This window comes from Condylura cristata, unplaced genomic scaffold (assembly GCF_000260355.1).
Source record: "Condylura cristata isolate star-nosed mole 26May11 unplaced genomic scaffold, ConCri1.0 scaffold00017, whole genome shotgun sequence".
In the NCBI taxonomy this organism is placed as follows: domain Eukaryota; kingdom Metazoa; phylum Chordata; class Mammalia; order Eulipotyphla; family Talpidae; genus Condylura; species Condylura cristata.
Genome location: NW_004567118.1, coordinates 5467358 through 5492902, shown reverse-complemented (window position 1 = coordinate 5492902; position 25545 = coordinate 5467358). Strand labels below are relative to the sequence as shown.

The following is a 25545-nucleotide window of genomic DNA, read 5'->3' as shown; positions in this document are numbered from 1 at the left end:
CCCCGCGAAGCGCCGGCCCCTCCCGGCCCCGGGAGGGAAACCTCCGCGCCCCAGCCCCGTCGACCCTTCCCTCCCGGGGACGGCCCCTGGAAGGCCTCTGCTCTGCTCTGATCTGTTTTCATGTTTCCAAACGTCCGTGTCCTGACGGCCTGCGTGCCTTGCAGACGCCGAACTACAGGCGGGGCATCTCTTCCTGGCTGGTAAGCGCCCCGTTTCCCTTTCCCTCCACTAGTCCCCTAAACGCTGGTAAAGACCGGAGAAATGAGCAGAAAAGGTCAGCGCTGCCTCTGGGACTCCAGCTTCCCGGGGGCCTGCTTGGAGAGGAGGGTGGACCAGAGGGCGCCAGGCTGCTGCGCTGGGAACACTGGTCCTGGAGCACCCCAGCTTTGGCCACCGGAGCCCTGACCCTGCCCAGCACTAGGGGTTCTCAGGGAAGTGTGCTGCAGCTGAAACCTGAGTGTCCACATGGGCCGGAAATCTTTCCCTGTCTGGAACAGGCTCTGTGTCTTTCCTGGGCTAGGGAGTGCCCTTGTGGGTGGCATCAGATCAGCCTTCCCAGGCTACAGACTGGGGTGCATGGGAAACTGGACCTGGGTGAGGTCATAGGCTAGACTGGGCTGGACTGACCCCCACTGTCATCTTTGCCACAGGCCCGGTGGTTCCCCAGATCCCCAGCTAAGTCTGTGGTGGCCCTAAAAACACCCATCAAAGTGGAACTGGTGGCTGGAAAAACCTACAGGTGGTGTGTATGTGGCCGAAGCAAGAAGCAGGTGAGGGGGCCTCCCTGGTGGCACAAGGGGTTAAGTCACAGCACTGTGAAGCTGTGGGCAGCACTACAGCATGCCCTGGCCCTGGCCAGGGAGGTGACCCTGGTGCAGCAGACCCTCCGTCTCACCTGCTGCTCCCCTCAGCAGTGTGTTTCAGTAGATCAGTCTGTTCTGTTCCTCACTCTGTCTCTGGTGAACCCTCTCACGTCCCCGCTGGCCTGCACCCACCGCTGGCCTGCACCCCAGCTCTTGTATGCATAAATAATTTTTTAAAAGAGCAGGTAGGAGACCTCTCCCCTTTCCCATTGGCATCAACACCCCTGCTTGAGGACAGCTTAGTCGTGTCTCCTGGGAGCCCCTGCCTCCCCCAAACCTGAGAGACCACAGAGGAGTTGGGGTCAGCACCACTAACAGTCTTAACCTGCCTTTGAGGTGAGATGGGACAGAAACTGCAGTGGGGACCTCCTCTCTGGTGCTCACCTCATAAGGGCATTCCGGCTCCCTGCTCTTAAGCACCCAGAGACACTCTCCTCTCTCCCTCCTTCCAGGAAGCATCTGAGCTAAAAGTTCCAGGACTTTGGCCCCCAACTTTGGGAAGACTCTGCTCAGCCTGTCCTGCAGAGCTCTGCTGCCTGCCGAGGGCCCTCCCCTCTCGCAGCTGCCCTGTCCTTCCTGCTGGCTGCTGACACTCAGTCTCTGCCTCACTGCCTGCCCCCAGCTCCCTTCTGCCCCAGGGACCTTGGACCCAGCAGGAGCCTGCCCCTGGGCCCCCCCTTTCCTTCCAAGCTGAGCAATCAGCCTGTTGCTCAGAGCTGTGTGTTGCCACCAGCCGGGGGTCCCTAGTTCTGCCTTGCATCTGATTTGCACTAGACTTTGCTCACAGGTGGAGCTTGCGAAGGGGACCCAGGCCAGGTGGGGCCTAGCGAAGGTAGACACTGGGTGCCCCCTGGCTTTAGCTCCCCTGGGACAGAGGCCTGATTTTCATTTGTGCACTTCAGTCAGCTCTTTTGACCTCACCTTGACCTCATGGTCAAGAGGCCTTGGCTACAGCTTTGCTACTAACAGATTTGGGGACTTCTCTAGACATCGTTTTCCATCAACCCACCTCCCCTTGAACAGCTTCAGGACAGGGGTGTGTTCCTGCACCAGGGCACCATTCAGGGAGGCATACTGCCTTCTGGGAACAGCCCTTCCCTCAAATATGCCCCAAGTCAAACAAAATTGATATCCCAATCTTAAAGCAGCACCATGAGGCATACAGGCCTCCTCCCCACGGTCCTTCAGAATGTGGGGGAGCAGATGGATTTGATCAACCAGTGGAGACTCAGCTGCTAAAATCAACACACCTGACTGGTAGAAGCATTGCCGATACCTAAGGTCCTGGCTCACCTTGAAAATTCCATTCTTGTGTCAGGCCTTCTGGGTCCCCCAGAGACTAATGCGATAGTCTCCTACTTAGCGATTACCCACTGCAAGCAAACTTCGTAACCATGCATGTTTTATTCCCTCGGACATTTCTGCCCTTCCTAGTGAACCCCCTCAGCCATGGTCAAGAGCCTGAGCCCTAAACCAGCCCTGTACTCCCAGACCTGCCCAGCCTGGCAGGTGGGGTTGGGTCTCTAATTTCTCTTTCTCTCACCAGCCCTTCTGTGACGGCTCACACTTCTTCCAACGCACGGGCCTATCTCCACTCAAGTTCAAGGCCCAGGAGACCCGCACAGTGGCCCTCTGTACTTGCAAGGCCACCCAGAAGCCCCCCTACTGCGATGGCACCCACAGGAGTGAGCGGGTGCAGAAGGCAGAAGTGGGCTCTCCGCTCTGAGAAGGCGGCTGCTGCCCAGCCTAGGGGCCTTAGCACCCCTTTTGTGGGGAAGGAAATGGAATGCTGAGCCCAAGAAAGGGCCATCGAGGGACCCAGTACCCACAGCTGACCTGTCGAGAACTTGTCCTCTGTCACCCAGGTTCTCTGACTGGGCCTGAGTGCACAGAGCCCGGTTTAAGGCTGGCTGTTGTGACGCATTAAATAAGCTTCGCCCCATGGCGGTGTCCTGCTTGTCACTGGTACGAGGCTGGGCCCTTCCCTGTGTGGGGCCAGAGGACACCTGACAGGTCCCCCTAGGGGCAGTGCAGGTTCATTCCATACACCACCCCCCTCCCCAGGGGAGGTGCCAGGAGCCCCACCACCCTGCCCCTGCCCCTCTTCCCCAAAGAACTACAGGCTCGGAGAGTATGCAGCATTTATTACAAAGCCAGGAGAGACAGACGCCCCAGGACAGGCGGATACAGTCAGCACCTCAGACAAAGGACAAAGCAAACAAAGGCGGAGGGTGCTCCCAACCCAGCACCAGGGCTGCGGTGTCCTGCCTCAGCCCCTCCCCAGGTGATTATGTACACTGGAGGGAAACTGGTGGGCAGGGGTGTGTTGGGGTCTGCCCCTGGCGGGTGGGGCTTCGACCTCGAGGGAGGAAGTTGAGGTCAGAGCTTAAAGGTTGCTCTTGTGCTTCTACCTGTCTCTGTCTTTGCTCTTTCCTACTTGGCCACAGCTGGAGGTGGGGGAGGGGACTGGAGGGCTGTTGCCTTAAATGTGGGGGTCTGTGCTTAGCAAGGTCAGCCCCATTCCACCTGTCCCCTCCAGGTCCCCAGGTGAGACTGCCACCAGCCTTGCTCCTGAGGGTTCCTGGGAAGGGGGCAGGGGAGCAGGGGACCGGAGCGGTGCTAAAGCCACAGTGGGATCAAGGGCTTCAGTCTTCTCTCCCGCCAGATACAGATAAATGATGCGAAGGCCACACACACTGGGGGTGGGGGCAGGGGGAGGGCAGCACTATTTATTCTTTGCGCAAAGTTTGCACTGAATGAGGAAGAAAGGGAGACACCTGCCCACTGCCCCTGCTCCTCAGAACCAGGGAATAAGCTGCGTGGTAAAAGGCACTGTCTTAGGGATTCTCTGGACATTCAACAATGGAGGAGGGGCCCCAGTTGGGGCAGGCCAGCAGCCAAGGTGGGGGAGAAACAAAGACCCCATAAGGTCAGCTGAGACTTACGCCTAAAGCTTTGGGGGCTGTTGAGAACCGCCCAACACCCCACCTGCCTCGAAGACTGGAGGATGCCGAGTGGCACCAAGCCTCCAGTAGCTCCTCCAGTCCGCCTCCAGGCACCCCCAAAAGAGCAGAGAAAATTACACGAAACCCCCTAAAAATGGACACCCCACCACACACACGCACACACACATACGTTTGTTTCCTGTGGCGTTTAAATTAATCTGGTCCATAGAAAATAAGTATGTATATTTGGTTTTACCTATGTACATATATATAGAGATTTATTTATAAAACCCACCCCCCACCCCTAAGGTGGGTGGAGCTGGGGAAAGTAGAAGAGGTGGAAAAGGGGGTCCAGAAAAAGTGGAGGGGTGGAGAGACATGGCTGGAAGGAGGGAGAAGGTCCCTTTCCTCAAGTCAAGGGGGGCACAGGAGCTCCATTGACAGTCATCTTGCGCCCCCTGCTGGTGGAGGGTGGTGCCTGCAGGCAGTTTGCGGAGCCCCCGTTGGCAGCTGTGGTGGCCCCACTGGCAGTGGAGGGAGGAGTGGGGGAGGTAGGGTGGGTGGCTGGGGGCCCATGGGAGCTGGGAGAACCGTGGGAGGGGGTGGCTGGGCTGGGCAGGGAGGAGGAGGTGGCCGGCAGGGTGGCAGGGCTGGGAGCCTTGTCGCTGACAGACTCACACTCGGACGCCCCGCTGGTGTTGGTGCCCTCCGAGGGGGTGGGCGCCGTGGGCAAGGTGAGCCGCTTGCAGGCCGGCTGGACTCGGTACTTGAGGGGAAGAGGGCCGTTCTGCAGGGAGGGGGGCGGTATCAGGAGGGAGGCTAAGGAGACAGCCACCCAACCTCACCCCCAGCCCCAAACAGGAAGAAAGCAAGGTCTGAACCTCGGAGGGGAGAAAGACCCAGGGACAGTGGGCAGGACACCCAAAGGCCAGCGGCAGAAAGGACGCGAAGACCAGAGACTTGAGTGAAAGGAGAGGGAGCCCGAAGACCAGACTCCCTGCAGACCCAGTCCGGGCGCGTCATCTGCCAAAGGGTTCTGTTCTGCTCTGAGCATGAGAGGGGACCAGAGAGAGATGGCCGGAGGCTGGCCTCGTGTGGCAGGCCACCTCGACACGCTCGGCTCACCGGGCAACAGCTGGACCGTGACTAGAGCAAGGAGTCGGCGTGGTCACGGCAGCCGCGCGGCAGCGCCAGGGCCTGCGAGTCCCTCCCCGGCCCGGCCCTGCCAGCAGCTCACCCTCCGCCAGGGGTAGATGTAGGCGATGTCCATGAGGGTGTAGTACTCCTTCAGTGGCTCGTCCTCGTATAGCACCTCCACCTGGAGGAGGAAAGGAAGGCCGCCATGACCCTGGCCAGTGCCCTGACCCCGAGGCTGTAAGCAAAGAGGATCCAAACCGGGCGTCCTGGGGGAGTGGGGAGGTGGGGACGATGGTTCTTGCCGGGCACCCTCACTGCTCCAGGGGACTTGACTATCTCAGATGTCCCACCAGAACTCCAGCTCTGGGGGGCCACAAGGGGAGATGGGATGCAGAGAAGAGGCCACACCGCTGTCCGGTTCCCTCCTATCTGGCAGAACCCAGAGGAGCCAATGAGCGAAGGAAAGGCCCAGGCGGCAGGACCAGGAGGCTCCCTAGTTCCCACCGTGCTGCAGGGTGAAGTCACCGCGGATGATTTCTGGCATCAGTACCCACTTAAAGCGAAGCCAACTCCTGCGTGCTCGAACACACGCACAGACTCTGCCTGGGTGACTGAGTCGGGTTTCACAGCTCCTCACGGGACTCTGACATGTGGCAAAGTTTGGGACCCGCTATCGTAGAGCCCTGGGCTTAAGCGTGGTTGATCTGACCAGCAGCAGCAGCAGCAGCAGCACCTGGGAACTTGCTAGAAATTCTGCCTCTACGGAACCAAGATTTTTACAGGATCTCTAAGGAATCACAGGTGCATTCAAGTTGGAGAAGCAACATCCTAGGGCTCCTTTGGAATCCCAGGCTGCCTTCCTTCAGACAGCTGGCCCCAGACAAGGCCCAGGATTTTGCATACACCGCTGCCATAGTTCTGAGTGTGCAGCATGTGTGCACACTTACAGGCACGTGCACACCATCTTGGCACCATGCACCTCTGCACAGTGACTTCTACAGAGGCAGAAGCCCTGTCCTTGCTTTCCCTTATCCTCTCGCTGGGCTCAGTCACACAACCACGCAGGCCCTGGGCGCCACCCAGCCACCTCAACAATGGCTCAGAGGCACAGACTGTGAGACACACCCATACCCACTTGTCTCAAGGACCCAGTGCGCACCTTGTACTTGCTGGGCACATCCATCTTGTTTCGAAGGAACTTGGCGAGATGCATGACGGTCATGGCTGCTGGGCATCGCAGGAAGCGCACCCCTGTCTGCTAGGGAAGGAGCACTCGAGACTGGGGTGCACCCCGGCACTCTCTCCCAGCCCACGTCCTACTCCTGGGCAGTCCCCCACACTCACCTTCTCTTTATCCCCATCTCCATTCTCTAGGGGGCCCTTCTTCTCTTCCCGGTCCCTGGGGGATGAGATGGAAGCTCCAGATCTCTGGAGCAAGCAGAATCCCCTCACACACACCCAGAAGCCCCCCAGAGACACCCCTTTCTTCCCAGGGAAATATGGGAGGAGGAACCCCAGCCCAGAATCCCAAAGGGACCAGCCGCGGCCAGACTTGCCTTATGCCTTCGTAGAACTCGATGGAGAGACTGACAATCTCGTCATCGCTCAGAGCCCCCTTCTCCTGTTCCAGAACCTCGCCCCGGTCCTCGTTGGAGCCATTGGGGACTGCACCAGGACAGAGCGCTGAGGCGCAGGCCCAGGGTGGGGGAAAGGAGCCCCACCCAGGGAGCTTGGGGCTCAGCGGGTTGAGCCCAGCCACCCCGGGGCGCCACGTGGATGGGCAGCCCAGCGCACCAGCCCTTGGGTCTGGCCGCTCTGGTCACGTGATGCCAGGCTGGGGCCTCGCACGCGCGCACACACGCGGGAAACACGCTCACCTTCCGTCAGCGGGTAAGCTGCATAGAAATCCCGCCGCCGCTTCATCTCATCTGGAAGAGGGAAGCAGGATGAACGGGGAGCAACAGGCTGGGAAGTGGGGGGCAGTAGGCAGTAAGTGGAAAGGTATATAGGCACTTTTGTGTATTCAGTTTGGGGGTGTTCTGTTTGTACTGTTCTTTGTCCATACCTTTAAAAAGCCCAGGGACCAATTTGTAGACGATGTCTTGGAGGGTTTTGTCAGATCTGGGGAAAAATGGGCAGGGTCTTTCAGCAACCATGCACCCTGCTCTACCGGCCTGGGAACCCTGCTGCCCACTCCCCAGCCCCAGGGCCAGGCACTGGGGTCCCAGCAGGGTGTTCCCCTCCAGGATCGCTCAGCCATATGCACGCAGCTCAGGAGGGAGGCAAAGTAGGCACATGCCAGCGCTCCCCACCACCACCTCGGCTCCAGGAAGCAAGCAGGGCGGAGGGACTCTGGCTGGCACAGTCAGGCTGGCACGGGCGGGAGAGGCAGTGTTGGGCCCACCTGATGCTCAGCAGAGGCCGTGTTTTATGGACCTGCACGTCACACATGGGGCAGTACTTGTTGGTCTCCAGGTAGCGCACGATGCAGGTTTTGCAGACTTGAGGGGTGCAGAGAGAGGGAGGCGAATCAGAGCCCCCTTCATAGCCCAGGGCCAACCCCACACTTTCCACTCCAAATCAGGTGTCCTTTCTTCCCCCTGCCCCGCCTTCAGGTCGTTCAAGCCCCACCTGCTCTGCCTGACACCAATAACAAGCGACCCCTCCTCCCTCCTTGGAGGGTGGGGAGGGGACAGATGTCCTGCACCTATGCGTGGTAGTGGCCAGCACCCAGCAGCAGAAGATGAGCCGAGTCCCAACCCCCTCCCAAGGAGTCCAGAGCGAGAGCCAGCCTGACCTCCCGGGACCCCTGCCCCCTTGCCACCCGGGGCAACTCTGTCTTCGGGGGGTACAATTTCAGCTGCCGCGACTCGAGGAGAAACTGAGATCTCAGAAGACAGTCCCCGGACTCAACAGCTCAGCTGAAACTGCCCTTCCCCTCCGGTCAGCCCCGTGACGTGGGAGCCCACCAGACACACCGTGTCTGATCTTTAGGGCGGGGGTCTGGGTTTGCGCCGGACCTTACCCAGGCAGCATCTTGCCAACCCCTGCCAAGGCCACCCGCCCTGCCACCCAACTCACAGGAATGCAAGCACTCCACGATGGTAGTGGCGTCGATGAAGTACCCCCCACACAGGGCACACATGAGGTGAGGGTTCAGCTCTGTGATTTTGATCCGTGTGGTCCGATGCATGATGCCGGGGTGGGGGGCAGGGGGCTGGGGAGCGGCACCCTGGAAAGTGACAGTGAGATCAGCTCAAGAGCCCCTCCCTCTCCACCTTGCCCCCCACCCCCACCCCCCAGCACATCCCCAAGTCCTGGGCCCTTCCTCTCTGCCTTCCAGGCCAAATGAGCCCATACATGGGCCCTGAGTGTCCACTGGGTGCTGCGGGCTCTGGGGATTCACCCAACCTTGGGCAACAAGGTCAGGCCGTACCTCAGGAACAGCAAGGAAGACTGGGGTTAGCGCACAGGAAGAAGTACCGCTACACACCTCTCCAGAGGATGTTGGCAAGCGGGAAGATGGAAGAGAGCAGAGCAGAGTGCTCAAAATCTCTGATCTCAATCTACCTTTACTCAGGTGGGTGCTGGCAGCTAGGAGGAAACGGATAAAGAAGCCAGGGCCCTGTACTCTAGCAAAGAATACATCATCCCAGCCCTCACCTTCTCTGTCCAGTTGCAAGGTCCCGACTTGGTCTTTCTTCCCCGTCCCACCCCCTCCCAGGAGGCCTTGCCCAGAAACGGGGTGGGCACAAGCTGCCCTAGGATCCGGAGGGCACCCACCTCTGTCCAGCGGGCTCTCGCGAGCCCTGGCCCCAGGAGACGCTCCCTGGAAACCCAGGACTACTGACTGTGCAGGTTCCAGGTCTGGTCCTCAGGCGCGAAGCACTGAGGCCGCTTTTTACATGACCAAAGATGGGCACATGCTGCTCTAGCTGACCCCAGGCTCAGCTCTGGGCCCCGCAGGTAATGGCCCTTCCCTAGAGCCCACTGCACAGATGCCCCGGGGCACACACCTTCCAGGGGCTGTTTGCTGGGCAACAACAGGCTGGGCCCCTGGAGATGCCTGCTAAAGCCACGTTCTTGGACCCCAGCCCAGCCGAGCACCCAGCCAGGCGCTGTCCAGGGAGCCCGGTGAAGCCCAGCTCTGGATCGACTGAGGCGCTCACTTCTGGGTATGAAAATTGAATCTGCACCTAGAAGGGATGGCTGCCGCCTCAGCCCCTCCTCTTTCCCAGAGTAAAAGCCCACGGGTTGGGCTCCGGGAGGGTGGCCAAGCCCCAAATGCTCCTTTACAACACACGCCCTCCTCTCCTTTCCAGAGGCTTTCTAAAGCTACCACATTGGGTTTTCTAGGACCAGAAATTCACAGCCGGGATCAGCAGTTTCTATAGAGACCCCAGGATGAGTCTGGCCAGGACCCAAACAGCCACCAGCGGCACAGGGAGCCTGGCCAGAGACCAAAGAGATGAGAGACACGTGGGAGAGACATGGAGCTGGAGTTGCGGGCAGACGGAGAACCGGCAGCCAGCGGGACACAGTGGCCCCAACCCCGCAGCCCGGCCTGAGGAAGGAAAGGGGATCTCGCCCCACACGGGCGGCCAGTGGGGCCCGCCAGCCCTCCCCAGTCCTGCCCGCCTCGATCCCCCTTCACAATTACACAGGAGGCTCGCTGGCTACTCCACTGTTTGGTGGTTTCCATAGTAACCTGTTCCTGGCAAGAAGCCCAAATATTATCACAACCATCCAGTGGGGAGAACAGACTTGAGCATCGTCTTGCTGGGCATGTGGAGAGCTGTCGGGAGTGTTGGGCTGACTGGCCCCCAAAGGCACCCCATGCCTCTCCCCGGCCCTGGGTGTCTGCGGCCGCCCAAGCCAATGTGCAGAGTCGGGACAAAACATTCTTGGGTCTCACAGTGCTGGGGCTCCAGGCTGCCATCAGTCTCACTCGCTCCCCCTTTCTTCCAGGCTCTCTCGGACATACACGTAAGTGCACAAACACCACGCTGAGCGCTGCCCAGCCACCTCAGCACACACTGGCTGTGTTTTCAAAACAGACACTTGCTCTTAAGAACTCCCTCTCCCTTCCTCGGCCATCTGCAGACCAAGACGATCCCTCAAGCCGCTTTCTAGACCCACAGTCTAGACCCACAGGCGCTGGGACAGAAAGAGCAGGGGAGCTGGCGGAGGAAGTGTGCCTCCTCCCCTTGAAGAAATGAGTTCCCTTGCTACACTGCCTGCTCCCCAGCATCCCCAGGGGCCTCAGATGGGTACCTCTGGGGCTGGGGGTGGGGAGAAGCACTGATTGGCTCCTCACCTGATTGCCATGGTTACCTGCAGGGCCCTGTCAGCAGGTGCCAAGAACAACTGTAAACAGGAGCTCTGTTCCCCCATTGCACCCCCTCCCCATCTCCCCCCCCACCCAGCATCAGGGCTCCACATTCCAGATACCCCATTACTCCCCAGCTGCAACTGGCTGGGGTGCTGTGGGAGGAGAGCAAAAGGGGTGATGGTGACTGAACCTCCAGCTGTCATGGCTTCAAAGAAGAGACTGGAAGATAGGAACAATCTGAGGGACACAAATCCCAAGAAGCAGAAAAGCGAGACCAGAGGTCAGTCCCACCTACTGGCTGTGAACCCAAGTGCTGATCTCTGATCTCCCACACTCAATCCTTTCCCCCAACCGGGACCAAGTTCTGTCCCCAAACTCGCTCCTGGCCCCTGGTTCTGGGGGGAGGAGGGGTTTGCTCTCAGGACATTTGATCAGCACCCAGCACCCCATCACAACTCCTCCATCCAAGCCTGGCATTTCTTTTCTCCTTCCTCAAAACCCCTGTCTACTAGAAACCATTCTAAACAGTTTCTGGAAGCTCCCTGGAATTCAGGACTCTGGCTGTCAAGTATGTTCCGTTTCCCCTGCAGAAACAGTCTGGTAACCCAGAGGCCCGGCTGCACCCTCAGATGCCAGCTATCGAATTATTTGCTCCATCTTTTTTCCAAATGAGATTAGCCCAACTCCTCCACAAGCAAATCTCCAGGTTTTGGGAAGTTATTCAAGTTCACATCCAGGTATCTAGAAATGCAGAGGTACAAGGAGTCTCAGAGAGCATCTTGTCCCATCCTCTCATTTTACAGATGAAGAAACTTAGAAAGTGACTCGTCCAAGGTCCTTCAGCAACACGTGGTGATCCAAAACCAGAAACCGCCAGAACCCATTGCAGTGCTCCTCACGCCAGCGCCCAGGCCAGTGCGAGGTGGCAGGACACAGCTGGCAGGAGACCACTCACGCCACTCACTCAGTGAGCCTTGGCGGTGGGGGGCAAGTCTGCCCTCAAGACCGTCAGCACACATTCTCACCTCGAAATAGAAAGAGGAGCAAAGGCTAATTGCTTCACCCAAGGTACAGATAGGGGAACTGAGGCAACACAGCAGCAGTGAGCCAGAGAACCCTGTGTTCCCAGAAGCCATTCCTCTCCCAGCTGTGTGCATTCAACCGTGCACACAGGGGGAGCCCGGCTCTGGCTGGTGACATGTCAACCTCTCAATCTTCCCCATTTTTAATGCTGGGACAAGGATTTGCTCCCCTGCACCAGCATGGAGAAAGGGATCCAGCCTCCTGAAACTGGGCTCTAGCCTCCCACCTCCACACCAAACAAAGACAAAACCCTACACATTGCCAGGTATACACACACACACATACACACGCATGTACGCACGCACGCACACCAGTCGGACACACCCCCCTCCATGTTTCTCACACTCACAACACACAGACCAGACAGACATCATACCTCTCTCCCACCCCTCCACCGCGGCCAGACAGGACTTGGCCAGACACACACACAGACACACTGGCCAGACACAACCCATCACACAGACAGCCAGACCAGAGCCAGGCCCACACTTGCCAGATACCCACCCATCTAGAAGCCCCAACTCAGACACCCCTGGCTGAAACTAGAATGGCAAACACACACTAACCTTTGTGCATCCCTGGTCCACCCAGGGTAAATTATAACGTACCTCTTCTTCTAGCAACAAAGGCAGAGCGGCCCCCAACCTCCACTCGGAGGGCTGGAGGCTGGAGGAGTCGGGTGAGCATCTGACCTGCACAAAGATGGAACTCTTCCTCTCTCCATTCCCATGGCAACAGCTTCATCAACCAAGATCTCTTAGATAAGGCCAGGGGCAGTAGAGACCCCCCTCTTTCTGCCCAGCCCCCAAGACTTCAACTTGAAGCCCTTCCAGCTAGGCATGGATTGGGCACTGAGTCCCTGGTCTCACCTGGGGTCTGCTTCCTGCTATTCCAAAGTCAGCTTCAAGACCTCAACCCTCAGCTCCCAATAGGGAACCCCTGGGAAAATGTCCCCACCAAAAAGCTGCAACAGAGCTGGCTTTATGCTCCTTCTACAAGTACTAACACCTTGGAACAGAGTGGAGAGGGGGAGGGAGGAGAGCGATTAGCTCCAGCAACCCATAAACTGCACCAGCCCCAGAGACAGCGGCATCAGAAAGGTGTGAGACACAACCTGGAGATCCCCCTCCAGTGAGCCTGGAGAGACTGAGGCAGAGGGAGGTGGGGTACTCTGAGACAAAGGCCGGGGGAAGGCAAAGCGCGGGGTAACACTTGCACAACATTTACAGGCACACTGGCCACCCCGAGGCGGCCTCCTTCCCCACCTCAAGCCATCCCCAGCAACTCTGGGCAGAAGGGGGTAGTGGGGGAGGGGGAGAGGCATGCCTGGGCCCACCGTGGAGACAGGAGGGGCAGGGGGTGTCTGTTTGGGGGGGGTTCCATCCCCTCAGAGCAGGAGGGTCCGAGGAAGGAGGGTGCAGCCCTGCTCCCCAGTGGGCGAGGGGCTGGCCCATCAGACCCTCCTACCTCCACTGGCGAGGGAAAACATCGCGATTAGTCTCCCCCCTTCTTTACTCTCCCCCCTCCGCCCTGGCTTCCCCAGAATTCTGGGTCAGAGGATCAGGGACCCCAGTTACCGGGTGGCCGCTCCTACCTTCCCTAGAGCCAAACTTTCGGCGGGGCCCAAGGAGGGGTGTTCCGGAGGACGCTCTGCTGAGGTGGTTCGGGGAGGGGGCGGGGCGCCCAGTATTAGGATGGGGGGAAAGGGACCGGCTGGGGGAGGTGCCCAGGAGGACAAGGACCCAGGCAGCGAAGAGCGCCCTCCCCCGGCCCCACAGCAACCAAAAAAGCATGTCCCTCGCCTCCAGGCTTCAAGTGCTCGCGCGCCCGCGACGCCCAGCGCCCGGGGAAGCAGCGAACGACCCCTCCCCAGACCCGGGTAGCGCCAGGGGCCGCTCCGGGCCGCGGGGAGGGCTCGCGGGGCAGAGGTCCACCCCAGCACGCAGCCCCGCAGCCCTCTCGGCCGCCTCGGACCTTCGCCCCCTCCCCCCGCTATCTCCGGAGCAAGGCTGCGGCACAAAGAGGTGGTGGTCGAGGGAGACGCCAAACCACTAAAAGGGGAAATCCACTTCGGCCATCTTGGAAGGGAGGAAAGGGGGAAAGGGACAGGAAAAAAGGAAGAAGGGCGGACGGGGCGAGCTAGGATAGGGGCCGGCGGGGACCCGGCGGAGACGCGAGCGGCAGGCCGGGCTCCTGGTCTCCCCCTCCCAGAGAGGTCGGTAAAGCAAGAGGGGCTGGCCCCCGCTCCAGCCCCCAGGAGGTTACGGGTGGGAGAGCCAAGGAAAAGGGAGTCCGCGTCGGCTTACCTGGGTTCGGGGTCCGATGGGTCTCGGGGAGGGGGGGATGGGAGGGAGGGAGGGAAGGGAGGGAAGGGGGGCCGCAGCCGCGTCGCACGCTCCGGCGGCGGGAGGGGAGAAACCTATGGTAAGGAAGGAGTTTGTGAAAGCAGCTTGGGGTGGGAGGGAGAGAGGGGAGGGGACGAAGGGGGAGGGGAGGGATCGGGGTGGTGGTGGGGGACAAAATGGCTTTTTTCCTCCAGACAAGAGTAGTCCCGCCCACTACTCACCCACGTGACCTCATTCCTTCGGGGTGTTTGCAGAGAGGGGATGAGAAAGAGGGGAGGAAGGCTAACGTGACTGCCCCCCCAGGGGCCCCCAAACTAGGACACGACCTCACGCTTCCCCAGTAGTCCCTAACCCTGGAAGATGAATCCTCTTTTCGGTTACTCTCAGAACTAATCCCTCCCCTCCCCCCAAAATCTGTGTGCGCCCCCCCACCCCGCCCCCAGAACCTGCGATCCCCACCCCTAACGGGGGCTCTAGGAAGACGGTGAAATGAGGACCCGGTTGATAATGTGGCTCCATCTGCAATAGGGGACCTCGGGCACTGCTGGCTCTGGCGGGGAACGCGACGCCTCCGGCCACGCGCCCGGGTTATTTTCACTCACTCTGAGTGACACTCTGTTAAAATTAATAGCTGCATCTGTGAAGAGTGTGCCTTCCGCAGCCCCTTAACCCTTTGGGCGGCCCGATCACCGACTTCAAAGCGCAGTACCGGGGACTCAGCCAGGCGCCTGGCTGGGGCGAGGCGCTGGGGCCGGGGAGGAGAGGCCAGCGGAGAGGTCTCCGCGCGGGCCGTGAGGAGGCCGGCGCCCCGCGCGCGCGGCTGGGGCGGAGGCACAAGCTGAAGACCTCAACTCCAGCTCTGGGCCCGGGACACAATAACCCGGTGGGTTTGGAGAGGCCCGAGAAGACTAGAAAATGAGTCCCCAGGTCAGGAAAGTGGGCCCGCGCTTTTCCCCTGCCGTCGCTGGTTCGCTCATTTTCTGCGGGTGCGCGGATCGCGCTCTGCACGGTCGGGTCCTGCAAGAGCGCAGGCGGCTGGTGCCAGCCGACGCCGCTGGTGGCTCCCGGCTCCACCCAGCGCTCGGCCTCCGCTCCCCAGCGCCAACAGCACCCCCCGGGAGGCGAGAAGCAGAAGGGAGGCCTAGAATAGCCGGAGAGGCTCCGGCCGGCGCCGGAAAAGCCAATCGATTCCATGCTACGGCGACAACCGTGGGCCTGCCTCATTAGGACGGTCGATTCGCCTATTCGTCATTCAAGATTTATTACGGATGGCCCCTGGGTCTGTCGCTCCAAAGAGCCCGATTATCCGGCCAGAAGCGCCATTAGGCGCACTGGCGGCGGGTGGGTGGCTCCAGTTGGGGAATTAGATGAATCTTCGGCAGCGTCGAGCGCCTGCCTCCTCCCCACCTCTCGCAATCAGGCAGCCCCGAGGCTGGGGCCAGGGGGCTGAGTGCTTCCACCCTTTGGCCGGCCACCAAGAGATCTGCAGACACGGCCGCCCAGTGACCCTGGCTTCAGCCTTCGGTCTACAACGGCCGAATGGGGGCGGGGAGGAAGAAGGAGGGCGGGAGAGATTTCCGTCAGAGGGGGTGGTCCCAGGACCCGCGGGAGAAGGGCCCCCAGGATCCGGTAACCTGCTGCCCAGTCCGTGCAAGCGGAGACCCGGAGTTTGCCGCGGACACGCCCACTGTCCCTGGGCCGTTGAGTCTCCCGCACCCTGGCCACGCCCCGAGAAAACTTGAACCTCCGCCTCTGTCCCCCAGTCGTCCCGCGGGGAGCGAGTGCGATTTCTCCCGGTCTACCACTCCTTTCTAGTAGAAGACCCCAGGCAGGAAAAACTTGTAGGGGTTTCGTGAAAATCTCAGTGTCACCCACAGTTCGTCAGGGCACCCAGGGACTCTGCGGGACAGGGGTGGAGGTTTCAGCTAGTAGGAAGCGGGCTGAGCCCCTGCCTCGACCCGTTCGTTCATCCTGGACTGCTGCTCAGGCCACGGTGCTTGTCTAGGTGTCCTGTGGCTCTTTCCTTAGACCATTAACTGCCCATAACAGCAAACCGCAAGGCCGAGGAGCATGCAGAAGACCCCAGCAACCCTAATACTTTTTGTTCATTTTAGTCATTTCTGTCCTGGATGACCAGTCCCCACATCCGTGGCCTTTTTGGTCAGGAACCTCTGATCCAACCTTGGCCACATCTAACTTTCTCTGGCTTCTGAACAAGGAAGCACCTGTTACATGTCAACGTCAAACGCTGCCGGTAGACAGAGGATCCGGAGGACCCCCGGCTGATGAGAAGAAGCTTCTGCCTGCTGTTGGGGGGTGGGAGGGTAGGGGTTGGGGTGGAGCAGAACAGAGGGTGTCTGTCTCGTTAGCTCCGGGGTCAGTGTACCCTTCTGCTCTACCTCACCCATCTGTGTGAGCACCAGTTAAGAGTGAGTGACCCAGGAGAGTCCCTTGAAAGAGGTCTCTTTGAGTCCACTCTTAAGAAGAGACCAAATGTGGAAAGGAGCCACTTGAAAGAGTCCTTTGCTTAGAACCTCAAAAAAAGGTGGAACCCTCCCTGCCCTGGAATGCACCTCCCTAGTTGCCAGAGCTACTCTCTCTCCCCAGTCTGTGTTAGTGGTATTTCACACTATCTTCCAACAAGTCCTCCTCAAAAGAGCCACTGTGTCTGTCACAAACTAGAAGTTCCCAGAAGGAAGGACACAGGGGGTCTAGGTAATGCTTTCTGGTACACACCACTAGCTACTTGGTTTCTCAAGAGAGTAAGAGCCCCTGGAAGAATAGTAGGAGAGGGCCGCTCCTCTAGAGATTTTCTGCCTTTACCTCTGTGTCCTTTTTATTCCTTTCTCCCTCAAAACAATGTCCTTTGTTAGTTCCTGCTTCTATTTCTCCATCCTCCTCTCCACTTCCTTGTGTGTATTTTTAGAAAACAATATGCTTTGTTTTTGTTTTCCTTAAATGCTTCTATTTTTCCTGTCTCCGTTTTCTCCCGGTCTTGCTCCCACTCACCCCGCCTATTTCTCTGTTCCTTTCTGTCTTTCCCTCTGTATATCACAGCTGTGTTCTCCCTTTCTCACCTTTCTCTTCACCCTCAGTTTGTCTCTGCCTTTGTCTGTCGCGCTTTCTTTCCTTCCAATGACAGTATTTCCAGATTGTAACATCGATTGAGGTAGACAATGGAAAACTGTCCAGCCTCCTCTGCAAATTCGTTTTTAATCCTAGGAAAGACGTATTCCCCAGTTAAGACAAAAAGCTGTCTGCTTTTCCAGCAATCCAGCTTGGGAAGGGAGGTGGGGACGGAGGAGGTGGTAGAGTGAAGAACCAGACACAGTATCCCATCATTGATGGAACAAGAATTTTCCACCACAACGACTTTTTGATTGACTGCAGGAAAGCTGTTTTCTTTGCTACTTCAATACAAAATTTGGTTTTTCCGCCATGAGGATATTTTTCTTTTTCGCCCTCACCTTCATAAAGAGCAGAAAAGAGAGCGTCCCTGGGTGGGCTCGAACCACCAACCTTTCGGTTAACAGCCGAACGCGCTAACCGATTGCGCCACAGAGACTGTGATAGCTGCTGGGGTGGCTGCAAGCCGAGTCAATGGAAGCGAGTCTGCGTCTGCGCAGGCGTGAAAATAAGAGTTTGATTCCTGGGAAGCAAGGAAAGGGTCCCAACCCCCGCGAGGGCGGAGGCGGATGCTCCCCTGTCCTTCATTGGCTCTCGAAGAGGTGGGCGCCGACTTCCTCGGGATCTAATCTAGACGAGGGGAAGCCCGGAACGACCCTGTTGGGGTGCTCTGAGACTGGGTATACGAGAAATCGGTATGCTGAACGACCGAAAGAGCACAAATCCCTTCGGGCTTCAAACTTCTCTTTTGCAGCTTAACCCCTGTGGGCTTAAGGATACCCGCGACGCCTCCGCCCACCCCCACATCGTTGAATATACGCGTAATGGGCGCCTCCTAAGTATCTGATATCGTTCTAAGCCAGTGACCGTCCAGAGCCTAACATAGCGCCTGGTGTAAGGATTTCTGGGATGAATAAATGAAACACGCTTGCAGGGGGAAGACGCCCCGCCCGCCCAGTGTGCATAAGCAACAGCGCGGCCCTGGCGAGCAGCCCGCAGCCTCCCGCCTCAGCCCACGTGCGGGCACGTCCAGGCTGGCTCTCGGGAGCCCCCAGACGCGGCCCGCGGGTCCCAGCATGCACCGCGACGGCAGTTCTTCCGCACTCACAGTGACTTTCCACTTGCCTCTTTCCCGGTCTCGGCTTTGGCTTCTCAACCAAACGGCCTGTCCCGGTGACTGACAGGAAGGCGCAGCCAGTAGAAAGCCAAAGTTCCCCGGAAGGGTCAGCCTTTCAGCCAATAGGGAGCAAGCAGCGAGGGTGGTTGCGCGGTGAGGGTCAGAGCCGGCTTGCTGGGGTTGTGGCCGCTGGAGGTTTTAACACAAACGCAATCATGGTGAGATGGGGACCCGGCCGGGGGTGAGGGCTGAACGCCGGGGGGCGGGGGGCGGGGGGCTTTCGTGGAGGCTCAGGAAGCGGAGAGGGCCTGGCGGTCTGAAGGAGTGCCTTCAGTGTGAAGGGGAGCGGACCGCCGTGAGGACCGAGGGAGGGTGTGCGGCTCTCTGAAGCCCCACAGCTAATCTCAGAGCTGGAGTTCAGGGCGTCCGGGAGCCCCTAGAGTGGGGGCCATCGCGTGCGGGAGCCGGGGTCAGCTGGCCAGGGGCTATGGCCGCGTTTGCCACTCGCGCTGAACTCCGCTCTGTCTGCCCAGTCTATTATGTCCTATAACGGAGGGGCCGTCATGGCCATGAAGGGGAAAAACTGTGTGGCCATAGCTGCCGACAGGCGCTTCGGCATCCAAGCCCAGATGGTGACCACGGATTTCCAGAAGATCTTTCCCATGGGCGACCGACTCTACATCGGCCTGGCGGGGCTCGCCACCGACGTCCAGACCGTGTAAGTGTCGGAGTTCCGCGTACACACCCAGGCCTTTCTTGGACCAGCCTTGCCTAGTGTCTTGAGTGACCCGGTGGTCCGTCATGTCACCAAGCAATGCTAGTGACTACCGGACATAGAGCTGTGTCCTCACAACTGTGCCAGCACTGGGTATGTGTCAGGTTCTGTGGAAATGAGCTGTGCACTCATTGAATCCTCTTCATGACATTACCATGTTGTTGCCCTGTTTTGCTGATGAGGAAGCAGAAGTTCTCAGAGTGTCTTTCCCAAGATGCCACTAGGACCCCTCAGGGCAGGTTTTTCTGAAGGTAGAACCTGAACTCAGTCCCTAAGGGACTTCAGGCCTAGTGAGAACAGGGCGGGATAGTAACTACCAGATTTGAGAGACGGGAGACAGAAATGGGTAGCTATGGTGCTGGCCCATGTGTGAGGGTTAAGGTCCGGGTAGGGGTAGGGTATGAAAGACAGGGCACTTCTGAGAGTTAGTTCCTCAGCCTACTGATTGCTTGGATATTGTGACGCCAGAGAGTCATTCATCAAGATCAGGATGCCTATCTTCTTTACCTTGCGAATAATCTGGGTAGTCCTTGGCATCTGGTATTAGGCAATTCAGAAGTAAGTGTGTGTGTGTGTGTGTGTGTGTGTGTATGTGTGTGTGTGTGTGTGTGTCTTTTAAGATGGTTTCTGTTCTGGTTTGAGTATGTTGACTGACACAAAAATTAGGACGAGTGTCAAGATTAGGTAATGACTTTGACACCAGTTTTGAGGAGACAAGGCAAGCCACGTAGAAAACTCTGCAAGTAGTTAGGATCTAGAGATTATGTCTCAGGGCCATAGAGGCTCTGGTAAGCTGTTCAATCTATGGGAATAGATTGTGGGGAGACAAAATATATAGAGAAGGAAAAAAGAAGCTGCAGCTCACGAGCTGAACTGTGTATTGAGTAGTTGGGGAAGGAGAAAGGCCAGAGAGAAAGAATCAGGAAAAGGTTCCAAAGGGGAGATGTAGTCATAGGCAACATGTCTTCCAAGAAGCTGGTGACCCAAGGAAGGAGGAGTAGTCCCTGGTCTCAAATCAAGAGATTAGTTTACTAATGTTGGTGGAAGCTTGTCAGAAAACATGCTGTCATTTCCCAGAAGTGCCCTAGGTCTCAAGAGCATACAACTTAGGAGTTCTTCCTGAGACCCAACAACCCAAGCAACCCTTGTTCCCTGCTTTGGTGGGATCAGAGCTGAGAGCTTAGAGCTCTTGTCAGTGTGAAGGCCCCATCAGCCTTCCTTCTTCCAGTCCCTGCCCTTCTCACACCACTTCCTTTTCTTCAGGTGGCTTTTTTGTTTGTGGACAGTGATTTCTAACTTTGCCTCAGTTTCCTCTCCTTAAGAAGCACTATGGTGGTTTCTTTTTCTTTTTTAAAGATTTATTTATGCATACAAAACTAAGGTACAGGCCTGGTGAGAGGACTCACCAGAGACAGAGCGGGAAGCAGAACAGGCAGATCGACAAAGTACACTGCTGAGGGGAGCAGTGGGAGAGACAGAAGAGATCTGCTGCACCGTGTGGGTCAGCTCCCTGCCAGGGATTGAACTGGCGTGAGTGGGCTGTAGCCAGCTCATAATGCTGCAGTTTAACCCATTGCGCCACCAGAGGGCCCACAACTGTTGTTTCTGAGGCTCTTTGTTCAGGTGTACTGTGACTCATTACTTAGCCTCCAGCAGATAGGACATTTGTCTGTTCCCTCCAGGGAACTGTTCTGGGGCTCTGAGATGGCACTGAAGGATACAGCCTTTTTCTTAGGTGCTTTCCAGTTATTAGCACAACTGCTGCTTACTAATGCACATAAAGATTGTGCAGGTTTCTGAGCGTGATCTCACCTGGTGATTTATTTTGTCCCACCTTGTGGATAGAGAAGTTAAGTATGAGGTTGAAGGCTTTGCCCAGGCCAACTCTCCCAGTCGTAGCTGCTTTGACCACATTTGCTGGTAGGCATAGAGAAGCTGTGCATTTTATTGTATGTAAATTACTGCTCAAAGAGTCAAGAATAATCTACTGACTCCTCTTTGCTCCCTTCCAACAAAGTATGGCAAAAAAGTTAGCAGAGGGGCCTCCTGGGTGCTGCAGGGATTAAAGACACAGCACTTTGAAGCTATTTGCAGCCACTGCAACATGAGTTCGATCCCCTGCCAGGGAGCTGACCCACATGGCACAGCAGACCTCTCCTGTCTCACCCTCTGCTCCCCTAGCAGTATATTTCAGTCAGCCTACCTGTTCTGCTCCCTACTCTCTCTCTGGTGAAGCCTCTTCACCCCCTCCCCCACCACTGACCTAGATCCCAGTTCTTGTATGCATAGATAAATCTTAAAAAGAAAACAAAGCTTAGCAGAATCACATGTTCACAGTTCTGGGCTTGTGGTGAGAAAATCATGAAGAAGGGAGGAAGGACTGATACTGTGTATCTCCCTACATAACTCCTGACTGCAGGGTGGACACTCGATGGGGGACACTGAGCAGTGATTTACTAACTTGCTTTTCTCCTCTTCCACAGTGCTCAGCGCCTCAAGTTCCGGCTAAACCTGTATGAACTGAAGGAAGGCCGGCAGATCAAGCCTTATACCCTCATGAGCATGGTGGCCAATCTCCTGTATGAGAAACGGTAAGTGGACGCAGAGCCGGGACTCCGGGAATGCAGAGGGCTCACTCAGTGAGCAGACCTGTAGTATAGAGGAGCCCACAAACGGGATTCCTCTTCTCGTTCTTTTGTGTAGGACAGTGTCCTTATTTTGTGGATCTGTTTTCTCCAGGTCTGCCTGACAACTACACAGGAAAGAGAGGACTACTTAAGAGGGCAGGGAATACAGACAGCTGATGACCTGACTTCTAGGCATCTCACAGTATGCCTTGCATAAAGGGGGACAAAGGGGATGGTGGTATGGGGAGCATACTGGAGAGCTTAATGTAGCGTGTGCACACGGTGACGTCTGTGGTGCTCACTTACGTAGCTATGATGCAATGTTACTCCAATAAATAAATACAAACATTAAAACAAGGGTTACACTTTTTAGGTATATGTCTGTATCTGAGTTGTCAATTGTCTGCCATGTGCGGTAGCCACAGGTATCAACATCTCCAATTGAGAATGGCTTAACAAGACTTTTAAAATGACTTATATGGGAGAGAAAAGCCTTGTAACATTATATATGTTCAAGTTTAAGTATACGTTTAATGACTCGTATTGAAAGTAAGAAAAATACACAACATGAAGGCAGACCTGGAAAATTCTGGAATCTTAGCTGCTGCAACTAGGAGCTTTCTCCTCTCTTGGCCCTAGTGAAATCACTGGTTTTCCAGAAGCTTAACTGATGTAGGGATTCACTAGCTTGAACTGTATACAAACTCTTTTTAAAGGAGAAAATGTGTCACAGGCCCGGGAGAAAGCTTGCTGGCACTTCTGTGAGAAACCAAAGGAAAAGTCAGGCATAGCTTCAGCAATAATAGGCATCTACATGACTGGAAGTGCAGCTTTTAACTTAGGTTGCTATAGGTAAAGATGGTGACCCAGGTGATTTTCCTGTCTGTGGAGAGGAATATACAAAATGAAAACTTTAAGAAATTTAATATCTGGAGGGATCTATTTTGAGAAGCACCCTACTACTCCAGCTCCTTCCCCTGCCTTTGAGTCGTGTTGGTTTTTTCCTGAGAATTATTTTTTTACTGTGCATGACTTAAGGTCATGCAATTAGAAATTACTGAGGGCGAGAGAAAAACAAGGAACTCAGGGAGAGCTTTTACATGACATGACGACCCGTTTCTGTTGTGGAGGAGGCATTAGTTTTTGAGTGTTTTATGCGTAGAGAGCCTCAAGATTGAGGCTGACAGCTCAGGGCCTACAGCACCTTTCTGACAGGCTGACTGTCCTTTGCTCGCATGCAAGGAGGACCCAGTCTGGTCATCTTTAAACCATAAACTAGTGGGTTAACCAGATCACTTAGTCATAGTGTTTTGTTTTTAATTGTTCCTATAAACGGTGTGACATCTTTGTTCTAAAAGAGTAAAGGTATAGATGCACAGAGAATGAATTTGTGGTGACAGGATTAGAAGAAGGAAGAAAGCAAAACTCCCTGAGGAGGAAGGGGTTCAGGGGTTAAAGGATATGAAGGTTAAGTGTGAGAGACAGAAAAAAGTCTTAAACAACTGCAGATGCCGAGAGAGGGAGACTAGAGTTTAGCGAAGCTGACTACGGGAAAGGGGATCTTCCGGGACAGGTCTTCCACTTCCCTCCCTGGGTCTGGCTGGGGCCTGGCTGAATAGGCATATTTGAGTTCTGGTTCTCTCTGCTCTTCGCCCCCACAGGTTCGGCCCCTACTACACAGAGCCAGTCATTGCTGGGCTGGACCCGAAGACCTTTCAGCCCTTCATTTGCTCACTAGACCTCATCGGCTGCCCCATGGTGACTGATGACTTTGTGGTCAGTGGTACCTGCGCTGAGCAAATGTATGGGATGTGTGAGTCTCTCTGGGAGCCCAACATGGTGAGTTGGTGGCCTTCCTGCAGATGGTGGGCTCTGAAATACTCACCCTGGCCTTCGGAGGCAAGCATGCTTGTGTGGCAGGTGACGGGAGGTTAAAGCGTGCAGGAGAGAAAGCCACAGTGTGGAGCCCCTGGTGGGGGTTCAGGAACTCCGTTGCCAGGTCCTTGGTGCAGGCTGGCTGGCCCTGAGGAGAGCCTTCTTCTTGCGGACCCCAGTCAGGTACTTCACAAATAATGCCTCACATTGGGCTTGCAGGTTCTCACTTCCATATGTTGAGCAAACCTTTCACAGGTGTTGGGCTGGAGGCTAGGCTGCAGCCAGGCCGGAACTCAGCTCCACCTAGCAGTGTCTGGCATGAGCTAGTGCCAGCTAATCTAAAACATGGGTGGAGCTTCTGTTTATGTTCTTGAGTAAGTCACCTTACCCCTCTACCTCCATTCCCTCAGCTATACAGTAGGAGTGATAGAACTACTTTGAGTTGTGGTGAAAAAAAAACCGCACAGGCGGGCTGGTGTGGACAGTGGCTGGAGAGCACTCCCTGTGGCTGAGGCGGGAGAGGTGGCGATGGAGAGTAAGACTTCAGGGGCCTTGAAGGCCATGCCCAGGAGTTGCAATTTTCTTTCCTTGGATGGTGTCAAAGACATTGAGCCCCAGGAACCAGAACATGCAGGTGGATGTGACAGACTATTGTCACCACCTGCAGAAGGTACTGACTTTTGAGCAGGTGGGTGAGACAGCCAGAGAAAAGAGGACCAGGCTGGGCCCTCCCTGGTGGCGCAGCGGGTTAAAACACAGCACTGAGAAGCTAAAGCCACTTCCGCATGAGTTTGATTCCCGCCTGCCCCAGAGGTGACCACATGGTGTGGCAGACCTCTCCTGACCCGCCCGCTGCTCCCCTCAGCAGTGTACTTTGTCCATCTGCCTGTTCCGCTCCCCGCTCTGTCTCTGGTGGGTCCTCAAACCCTCCGCATCTCTGGCCTGTACCCCAGTTCTATATGAATAAATAAATCTTTAAAAAAAAAAAAAAGAGGACCAGGCCACTTAGAGCTACTGAGGACGTCTAGCTGATTAGCCAGTCAAGACACTAGATATAGGAGAAGGAACTGGTTTGGGAAAACAAGGTTTGTGATTGAACAGGGTAAATTTTGAGATACCTGTTGGGACACCAGGGAGTGATAGCTAGTAAAGCAAGTAGGTGCTAGATAGATGTCCTCCCATTTTACAGATGAGGAATTGAGACTTAGTGAAGGGACATGTGACTTGCCCGAGGTGACATTGCTGGATAATGGAGGAAGGTCAAGTTTGGAGTCCTTCTACTCTCCCTTAGAGACTCCTGTTTCCTTGTGAGTTGAGGGGACTTACTAGATCCAGGGAACCATTCCTTGCTTCAGACCTGGAGGCGCCTGCACTGGAGACCTTGAGTCTAGAAGAAAGTCAGGAGTCAGACCAAGTGAGGGTCCAGAGCCTGGGGTTTGAAAGACTTCTGTGTTGGCAGGATCCAGAACACCTGTTTGAAACCATCTCTCAAGCCATGCTGAATGCTGTAGACCGGGACGCAGTATCCGGCATGGGAGTCATCGTCCACGTCATGTGAGTACCAGTTGAGGGCAGTGTAGGGACTGCGGGTGTCAGCCTGCCCCTCTCCCACAGTGACCCAATCTTCCCAACCCCCTAGTCAGGTGCCAGGGTGCTTATGGCAGGCCCATTCTCACAGGGATGGCTGCAGGGAGCTTACCCAGATCCCCCGGAGTCTTCTCCCCTTTGGAGAGGGAAAAGACATTTCTTTCCTTCCTCAATGTCCCCAAGGGCTCAGGGATACATGTGGAGAGAGCCACAGCACAGCTACTGCAGAATTTATCACCCCAAGTTTATGTTCACTGGGGTGGAGCTTCCCAAGTTAACTGTGCGGGGGTTGGGGAGTGCCTGTTGTTCTCCAGAGGACATCATGCTTCAGTCCTGCAGTCCACTCTGGGTGGTTCGGTCTGAGAAAGCCTTCACCAGCACCTCCCCACTTCTCCTCTCCCCGTTCTTCTCCCCTTCCTTGCGGGGGCAGGGTGGGGGCTGAGGAAACAAGCGACAGTGATGCACCTGTACAGGTAGTCTCAGGCTGGCGGGACAGCTGCTTGTTCCGCAGTCTGGATGGGTGTAAACGCTTCCCGACTTTCTCCCTCTACAGTGAGAAGGACAAAATCACCACCAGGACACTGAAGGCCCGCATGGACTAACACTGTTCCCTGAAACCACTCTTTTTCTTTTCTTTTTTTTAAATAAAGTTTTTCTCTCATCCTGTTTGTCTTTTACCACACATCTGTGTTCTTGGCTGGGCAGTTGCAAATGGCCACTTGGGGGAAGCTCA

General features: G+C 56.3%; 3 protein-coding genes and 1 non-coding gene across 8 annotated transcripts; 2 read left to right on the top strand and 2 right to left on the bottom strand.

Moving 5' to 3' along the window:
* Positions 1 to 5: 5 nt before the first annotated feature.
* On the top strand, positions 6 to 2807 carry CISD3 (CDGSH iron sulfur domain 3; the record flags this gene model as incomplete). Its single annotated transcript, XM_012726048.1, has 3 exons — positions 6 to 200; positions 651 to 770; positions 2410 to 2807. Coding segments are annotated over 3 exons (495 nt in total), but the record flags the coding sequence as incomplete, so codon positions are not given.
* Positions 2808 to 2953: 146 nt separating this feature from the next.
* Positions 2954 to 13704, bottom strand: PCGF2 (polycomb group ring finger 2). 5 transcript variants are annotated; one of them, XM_012726505.1, is made up of 11 exons: positions 13667 to 13704; positions 8382 to 8539; positions 8027 to 8177; positions 7350 to 7446; positions 7011 to 7066; positions 6823 to 6873; positions 6502 to 6610; positions 6290 to 6344; positions 6105 to 6203; positions 5046 to 5126; positions 2954 to 4595 (listed from the first exon to the last, which is right to left on the bottom strand). In XM_012726505.1, exons 3-11 carry the CDS (start codon positions 8136 to 8138, stop codon positions 4218 to 4220), a joined length of 1038 nt encoding a protein of 345 aa, XP_012581959.1. In that variant the 5' UTR covers positions 8139 to 8177; positions 8382 to 8539; positions 13667 to 13704; the 3' UTR covers positions 2954 to 4217. The 5 variants fall into 5 exon arrangements, with proteins under 5 accessions (XP_012581959.1, XP_012581956.1, XP_004684326.2 ...); XM_012726502.1 differs by lacking the exon at positions 13667 to 13704 and adding an exon at positions 11969 to 12085; XM_004684269.2 differs by lacking the exon at positions 13667 to 13704 and adding an exon at positions 11969 to 12084 and having other exon boundaries at positions 6105 to 6200.
* Positions 13705 to 17196: 3492 nt separating this feature from the next.
* On the bottom strand, positions 17197 to 17270 carry TRNAN-GUU. The gene has a single exon. It is a non-coding gene; the product is annotated as a tRNA-Asn (tRNA).
* A 793-nt stretch (positions 17271 to 18063) lies between these two features.
* On the top strand, positions 18064 to 25478 carry PSMB3 (proteasome (prosome, macropain) subunit, beta type, 3). Its single transcript, XM_004684268.2, has 6 exons — positions 18064 to 18166; positions 18482 to 18666; positions 21207 to 21314; positions 23012 to 23189; positions 24685 to 24779; positions 25366 to 25478. The coding sequence occupies exons 1-6, from the start codon at positions 18164 to 18166 to the stop codon at positions 25412 to 25414; spliced, it is 618 nt and encodes a 205-aa protein (XP_004684325.1). The 5' UTR covers positions 18064 to 18163; the 3' UTR covers positions 25415 to 25478.
* Positions 25479 to 25545: the final 67 nt, after the last annotated feature.

Excerpts from the sequence above, each read along its gene's own strand:
- PCGF2 (XM_012726502.1), bottom strand. The coding sequence starts at position 12,047 with ATGCTCACCCGACTCCTCCAGCCTCCAGCCCTCCGAGTGGAGGTTGGG. Across the intron at positions 6,345-6,501 it reads GAGTTCTACGAAGGCATAAG|GGACCGGGAAGAGAAGAAGG; the intron begins GCAAGTCTGGCC and ends CTCATCCCCCAG. Across the intron at positions 5,127-6,104 it reads ATGTGCCCAGCAAGTACAAG|GTGGAGGTGCTATACGAGGA; the intron begins GTGCGCACTGGG and ends TTCCTCCTCCAG.
- PSMB3 (XM_004684268.2), top strand. Across the intron at positions 18,667-21,206 it reads GCCACCGACGTCCAGACCGT|TGCTCAGCGCCTCAAGTTCC; the intron begins GTAAGTGTCGGA and ends CCTCTTCCACAG. Across the intron at positions 24,780-25,365 it reads GGAGTCATCGTCCACGTCAT|TGAGAAGGACAAAATCACCA; the intron begins GTGAGTACCAGT and ends CTCCCTCTACAG.